Source organism: Colletotrichum abscissum, assembly GCF_030869225.1.
Source record: "Colletotrichum abscissum strain IMI 504890 chromosome Unknown Scaffold_179.1, whole genome shotgun sequence".
Lineage (NCBI taxonomy): Eukaryota > Fungi > Ascomycota > Sordariomycetes > Glomerellales > Glomerellaceae > Colletotrichum > Colletotrichum abscissum.
In genome coordinates, this window is record NW_026850075.1 from 1 (window position 1) to 7539 (window position 7539).

General features: G+C 53.6%; 2 protein-coding genes across 2 annotated transcripts; one reads left to right on the forward strand and one right to left on the reverse strand.

Moving 5' to 3' along the window:
* Nucleotides 1–528: 528 nt before the first annotated feature.
* Nucleotides 529–1759, forward strand: CABS01_16859 (uncharacterized protein; the record flags this gene model as incomplete). Its single annotated transcript, XM_060550188.1, has 5 exons — nt 529–544; nt 614–901; nt 951–1034; nt 1084–1325; nt 1385–1759. 5 exons carry the CDS (start codon nt 529–531, stop codon nt 1757–1759), a joined length of 1005 nt encoding a protein of 334 aa, XP_060402486.1.
* A 1259-nt stretch (nt 1760–3018) lies between these two features.
* On the reverse strand, nt 3019–7249 carry CABS01_16860 (uncharacterized protein; the record flags this gene model as incomplete). Its single annotated transcript, XM_060550189.1, has 4 exons — nt 3019–3102; nt 3338–4323; nt 4840–5130; nt 5356–7249. 4 exons carry the CDS (start codon nt 7247–7249, stop codon nt 3019–3021), a joined length of 3255 nt encoding a protein of 1084 aa, XP_060402487.1.
* Nucleotides 7250–7539: the final 290 nt, after the last annotated feature.

Genomic DNA, 7539 nt, shown 5'->3' on the forward strand with positions numbered 1-7539 from the left:
TTAACATATTAAAGTAGAAATAGACAAAAGGAAAAGGTCTATATACACGATGTCTGAGATAGACACGTGATTCAGCACGTGACGGGCACTTCGTGAGATGCGGTTACTATCCCTGTTACGTGACACACCCCCCAATTGCTACCGCTAGGGAGCTATTGTGCCCGAGATAGAACCTCTGAATGCCCTCACAAAGGCCCGATTTGGTCGAATGTAAACAAAGGAAAAAATAAGCGCAAGGGATACGCGTCTTTTGAACCGCGTTTGTTGTGAATATATCCCTTCGTCTGAAGTGAATGGAATCCTAACCCGGAATAGCGCGTATTCTGCTGCTTCCGGTGTGTGAATCACTGAGGGCGAGGCTGCCTGGCCGCCTCGCGTATATCCAAATTCTCGCGGCGTCGCCTGGCTGTTGTTTTTCTTCCTCCTTTCAACCTTCTCGCAGTTGCCGTAGGTGCCCCCGTCTGCTGCGCGCGCGCGCCTGCGCCGTCGAATCGTTTGCTGATTTTATTCCAGATACAAATATCCAACATGTCCGGAAGCAACAGTAAGTTTCGCGCAATTTCTACGATGCCTCTCATGTGCGCATTGTGCGGTTTACTAAGAGTTTGGACAGGCGACAATGTTGACGAGCCCCTCCGGGTCGTCACCCCCCCCCGCGACCTCCCATCCGCCCACCAGGGCCCGGCTGCCGAGCTCTCCCTCCCTGGCCAGGAGGATGTTGAGGCTGCTGATGGAGACGCCGAGAACTCTATTGAGTTCGAGGCTCTCATCAGCGGTCGTGACAAGGGCGATGATGAGGTGAATAGTGGCGGTGAGAGCTCTGAGGAGCTTTCACCTGTCCCCCCCTCGGAGTCTGAGGGTGAGGATGAGAATGTTTCGGACATTGAGCCTTCCGAGAAGGGTATGTCGTGTGCTGTTATCTTAGGAGTTCGTTTCTGACAGTGTTCTAGAGTCCAAAAAACGCAAGGCCAGCTCTTCCCAGAAGGGCGGCAAGAAGCAGAAGAGAACACCGAGAGGCCAAGGCACCCCCCGCGGTAAGTGTGGTTCTCTTCGCTATTCTGAGCCTGTCTGACGTGTGCCTAGTCCCCAAGAAGCTCAAGGGAGTGGCTCCCGAGGAACGGTTAGTGCAGTGCATGCCCTGTCTTCGGGCAGCCCTCCGGTACACCGACCCTGAGGATGGTGGTCGTTGTCTTGTGGGAAGTGGTGGCCGGTGTGCGCGCTGCTTCAACGGCCGTTCGGCCGAGGGGTGTGTCGATGTGCCGGTCGTCTTGCGGCCGATGGCCTGGGCCCTCACCGAGGCCATTGTGAATGGCGCTCCCTCTCTCGTAAGTACACTGTCCTTTTCTGTCGTTGAGAAGCGCACTCCTGACTGTGGTCCTGGTAGGATATCGCCAAGCTCCGCGGTGTCGTCCACTGGATGGACGACAACACCAAGATGTACGAGAACCACATCGGGTTCTATGCGGAGGACTTCCTCCCCGCGCGCCCCCCGCCCCCTCCCCCGAGTGCGCCTGTGTTGTCGGTTGCGCCTGTCGTGGTCGTTTACGACCAGCCTCCTGTCGCGGCGCCCGCTCCCGCACCCCAGGTCATTGACCTGACGGTCGTTCCGCCTCCCGCGCCCCCCGCTGCCCCCGCTGCTCCTGGCTTCGTGGACTTCGAGGCGCGCAAGGCGCGGTTCCTGGCGCGCGTGCCCACCCTCCTCGCCAGCGACGCCATGATCCCGGCGATCGCGTACTTCGTGGACCAGGAGTTCAAATAGTGGGCGCAAGCCCGGGTCTTGTTTCTGTGTGCGTGTGCCCTGCGGGGCAAGGTTGTTTTGGGAGTTTGGGCCTTCGGGCCAGGAAAAGTTTTGTTTTGTTTGTTTTGGGCCTCCGGGCCGCACTCTGGGTTCCGTCTGTCGTCTGCCTTCGGGCATTGTGTTTTTCTGGGCGTGGCCCAAATTGATCATTTCTGACTATTTTGGCTGTTCATGATGACTTCTCGCGCATCGTAGAGGTTGAGAAGTGTGCGGAAATGTTCGAACTTAGCTCGTGAAAGGTTTTTGGTAAGTCCATCTGCTGGCATGTCTTCTGTTGACATATAAGCAACCTCGAAGCTGCCTCTGGCATGCTCTTGTCTCAGCCACATGTTCTGTATATCGATATGGCGAAGTCGAGTAGCTATTCTTTCCCCTTCCCCCACGACGAGTCGAATCGTCTGCTGATTATCGCAGTTGACTGACCATACTTCTCCTAGGTCAAGGGCAATGTCCTTAAAAAGGCGCTTCAGAGCCATGGTCTCTTTTGCGGTTTCCTCGAGGCAAAGAAGCTCAGCTTCGGTAGTTGACGTCGTAACTGTCGCCTGGCGTGCTGATTTCCATTGAATTTGGGCCGCCAAAAAGGAACATTATGTATCCCTGAGATGATCGTCGTGTTACCTCGTCATCTGCGAAGCTGGCATCTCCAGCTAGAAGCAATGATTGCGCACTCGGTACACTGCCGTAGCAGAGCGCAAGATATCTTGTTGCGTAGAGATATCGGATACAGTGGTTGATTGCTTTGATGTGGGTTGCGCTTGGGTTGGTCAGGAACCGTGATAATTGCGAGCAAGCAAAAGCGACGTCCGGTCTGATCATTATGGCTGTATAAAGCACACTTCCGACCTTCTCTTGGTAGCTCTTTATTTCCTCCTTTGTTGCCTGCCCCTCGTTTGGTTTGAACTCGTCCTGAGGAAGAGGGGTAGCTGGATGTAGTGAATCCATGAGGTCGAAGCGCTTAGCAACTCGCTCGATGTATGCGTCGTGGACAAGGTAAACCTTGCGAGCAGTACGGTCTCGTAGAATCCGCACTCCGAGGAAGTAATTGATCGGTCCATTCTCCTTGAGGTTGATGTATTCTTTTATGCCGTCGACGATCCCCTGAGCCGTCTCTCGGTCGTCTCGATGGTACAGAACAATGAAGTCGTCAACGTAGAACACCAGCATCACCTTCCTGTCTGCGGTTTGGTAGATACAGATCTCCTCGTAGCTATATATCATGTTCATACTACGAAGTATGGAGGTAAAAGTTTGGAACCAGAGAATTGGCGAGTCTCGGAGGCCATACAGAGCGCGTTGGAGTTTGCCTACTTTGCCAGTGACCTTGTATCCCTCTGGGAGTTCAACAATCACTGGTTTCTCGCTCTTGAGAGGCGCGTTGAGGAATGCGTTAATGGCATCATACTGGTCTGCCTCAAGGTCGAATTGGGCAGCTATTGCCATCACAAGCCTGAAGGCCTTTGCGGCGAGCGTTGAGGCGTACGTATTTTGTAAGGGGTCAAGTGGTTGCATATCCCCCCTCACACATATACGTGCTTTTACCTCGCAGACCTCGTTATCAGCGTCGTGCTTGTAAGTGTACACCCACTTCAATGGAAGTGGGATCCCTTGTTTGGGATCACGGTCGACTTCCTCCCATGTGCCAATATCCCTCAGCTTTTTCATTTCTGCGTCCATGGCATCCCTGAGCAGCTTCTGTAGTTGCTGTGGGAGATGTTTGATATCGCTGAACTTCTTTGGTGGGCTCTGGAAGTCAACTTTAGTGAGTCGTGGTTTCTGAACTCCTCCGGAGCGCTCCAGGTAGGTCCTGTGAACTGCTCCTTTTACCACTTGATGGAGTGTTGTATGTCCTGCACTACTTTCCTCTATGGCTTTCTGCTGATCAGGCATGAAGGTAGAGAAAAAGCAGTCCCAGCGGCGGTTGTGGTAATCGCCGTCTTCTGTGTTCGAATGTAAGAGCGTCGCGAAGATGCTGCCGTCGAAGCGTTGTGGAGGTCTGCGGGCCCGGTTTGAACGTCTGGGACCTGACGGAGCTTCACTTGGCACTCGATGAGGCGGTTCTTGTGAGCTCTGTTCTTGTGTAGTAGTAGAGGTTTGTTGTGAGGGTTCCCTGCTGACGTCGACTTCAGCGTCAGGAATTGCTTCCTCGCGATCGGCACCTCGTCTGCCGCGTGCTCCAGCGTTCTGCTGAGAGCCGTCAGGAATTAAAGGCTCGAGAACCTCCGCGGTATGTGTAAGCGCTCGTGGGGAGGACTGTGGACTGCGCAGAGCCGTCTGTGACCCGGTTGCTGCATCCCCTTCCTCACCCCCACCCCCGAGCTCGCGCAAGGGGGTCATCTCAGGGGTTGGTAGTGACGGCAAGACTATGTCAGCCTCGTCAGCCTCATTAACCGCACCCTGGAGTACGTCTGTCGGTTGCTCAGCGTCCTGAACAGTTGAAAATCCAACAGTAATACTATCCTCGACCACAGAGTTGTCTTGAGTGCTGGCATTTCCGAAGTCCAGATCCACTTCCCCGAGTGCTCGAACTAACTCATCGTTGGCGTTGAAGAGTTCTTGCATCTCTTGGATTACCAGATTTGCTTGCTCGCCCACGATAGCTTGCTCCTCGTGTGCGGGATCATAAAAGACTTCTTCGTTGAACCTAACATTCCTCGTAACAAACACCTGCTCGAGCGCGGGCACCCAGACCCTGTATAGGTTGTGCGTTTCTGGCACATATCCAACCAGGTATCCTATATGCCCGCGGGGAAGCACTTTAAACTCCTTCCGACGTATGCCCCTCTCACGATCCCTGTGAAGAGGGTATGCTCGGCAGCCATATGCATAGAGACCACCGAGGTGCGGGGTTACCGGTTCAGAATCCCGCACTCGGTGACCCGTCTGCCACCAGCGTTGATACCGCTTCTGCCAGTTGATTTCCATTGTGATGGGCGAATCTCCTTCATTGGCCTCTCGTGGGGTAATATTATGGATAAAGATTGCTGCCAATACTGTTTCGTCCCATAGATTCGTAGGGAGGTTCGCAGAAAGGCGCATCTTACGAGCTTTGGCGATTGCGAGTTGACCTGCTCTTTCTGCGTTGCCCACGGGTTCCTTCGTATGTGGAGGTGGAAGTTCTATTCCGATTCCCAGCTCGCCACACCACGTCTCATATGCGCGTCTGACGTTTGCGGTTAGGAGGGCGGTCTCATTGTCACTTCTGAAGAAGCATATTGGAGTCCCTTTTTGACGACGAATCGCTGCCTCGAGGCTCTGCAGTGCGAAAAGCACTTCCTCCTCTGTTTTGGTCCTCAAAGGGAACCCCCTGAGCTGCCCACTGTATTCGTCGGAAGCTATGAGCATGTATTGTCGTCCACTAAGAGATGGTTCGAAGTGGAAGAGATCCCAGTGCACACGGTACCATGGCCGTGAGGCTCTTCTCGAGGGTGGTCCTCTTGAGACTACTGTCTTGGCATCGGATAATGCACATGCTTCACACTCAACTTGTGATGGAGGTTTAATGCGCACACCTCGAGTCTTGTACAGTAATCGACGAAGAGCATTAGGTCCGAGATGACCTGTTCTGAGGTGCCAGAGGAGCGCGCTGTCAGACCTCTCACGGGTGCGTTGATACGAGCGACGGAATTTTCCACGGCTGACTGGTAGCATAATACCAGCTGGGCTCTGCAAGACACGCTTGAGGTTTGCGGAAGAAGGATAGGATTGGAGGAGCTTGTATTCGAGGAAGACTAGATTGTTCTTTCGGATGAGCTGCTTTTTGACAGTGCTCTTATGAAGCGTTCCCTGTCGCAAAGTGCAATCCAGACCGCAGTACCAGAGTGCGCTTCTGTTCAGCAGAGTCTCTGAGACTATGTTGACATGGAATCCCTCGACGTAAGCGACGTTCTGGAGCTTCAGATCGCAAGTTCCCTTCCCCTTAGGTCCGTCTAAAACGCCCTTCATGATACGAGTGCCGCGTGCAGTAACAGGCAGTGTGGTAGTTCCTGATTCAACGTAGTCGTCATCGCCCGATAGCACGCAACTCTCGGGTTCAAGTAGGCTCTTGTCGTTGACCAGATGCATTGCTCCACAGCTGTCCATTACTGTGCTCTGGGAGAGGGGATGAGCGCCACCCATAGGGGTGCTGAAGATTGCGTTTACCTCTGAGTCCTGACTCTTCATGAGTACAGCGACTACGTGGCCCTCGTCCTGGTCTGCTGATGAGCTCGCTGTGGGTTGGTTGGAGGATCCTTTCGGAAACCCAGGTTTCTTGGGGGTTCCATCGTTCCTCAGCCAACCAGCTTTCTTGAGCTCACCGTGGAGTGATTTCCACTTGCTTGATTTGACAGCGGCGAGGACTTCCTCCACATGGCTCTTTGACATTCGCATTGGTGACCCACTGGCGTTTCGGCTTGTAAGTGCCCATTCCAACTTTCGGCACGCCGAAGGGCGCCACGGGTGTGCGCGATTACAAGGGCACGTAACGTCACCCTTGTCATTTGCGTCGTCAACTGAGTCAGAGCGTCCAGCGAAAGTGGAGTAAGCCCCTCCTTGACCTGAAGGCCGTTTGGTGTGTGCGTCCTGGGTTACCAGGCTAAATGCATACGCAATCTCCTCGAGGGTCCTGGTGCGCGTTCCGAAGGCCATTGATTCGCTGAAGGTCTCATATGTGCGTTGGCCCCATGTAGGGTTGAGTCTGGACTTAACCGCAACCAGGAAGTCGAGTACGGCGATCTCTCCGCTAATTTCCGGAATATCGTACGTTTTGGCTCGGAGGTAAGCAGACTGCCACTCCTCATACCAGCGTTGGGGGTTAATTCCGGTCCTCGCTTTGTTGAGGGCTTGTCGGTATTCCTCTCGAACCGCATTCCTGACCACTGCTTCGGAGGGCGCAAGTTCCTGCTTCAGATGTCTGACGATTCGTTGTATGCTGAACTTGGCGCCGTCCTCGGTAGCTTTCTGGAATGCGTGTTCGTAGAGAGTGGCGTTGACTGATTTTACCAACCACTGGGCGAGGAGTTTGATGTGCGTGTTGACGGTATTGCGTTCCTGAGCCTTGAATTGTTCGTATTTGGCTTCGATCTCCCATTGTTTCTGAATACTCTCGAGCGTGTGGATCCTCTTCACGGGTGCGGTATAGGGATAGATTTGTCCGCGTGAAGTAGGTGGCATAGCTGGCTTTGTAAAAGGAAACCCAGCTTGGTCCTGTGGGTTGCTTGTGCTCGAGGAAGTCGAAGGGGTCATGCTGGGAGTTGTGTCTGGAAGCTCCTGGCGTAGGATTTCCCAGTTTCTTCGGTCGTTCTCGAACGCCTCACAGCGTGTCTGGTAGGCTCGTAGTTCTTCCTCATTACGGGTCGCGACTAATCGTCCGAATTCAGAGGGTGAAGTGAGCGCCGTGGAAGGGTCGAGGAGTGCGTCGGAATCTGGAGCGTCTGGGTCGACGTACTTCCAGACCCCGACGCCCTCACTCATAGCACGAAGTGCGTTGAACCATTTGGTCCAACTGTCTCGGCCAGTCAATTTGGCTTGGGCTAAAGTGGGTGCGAGTGTGTCTGTCATCTCGAAGAGATTGTAGGAATCGTGTTGATGAGTGCGTTATCGTGGTATGGGGTCTTAACTAAGAGCTGGGCTCATAACTGTCACGAGTTATGGCACGCAGCAATGGGCATACGGAGTGTGGTAAAAGTGGCTTAACATATTAAAGTAGAAATAGACAAAAGGAAAAGGTCTATATACACGATGTCTGAGATAGACACGTGATT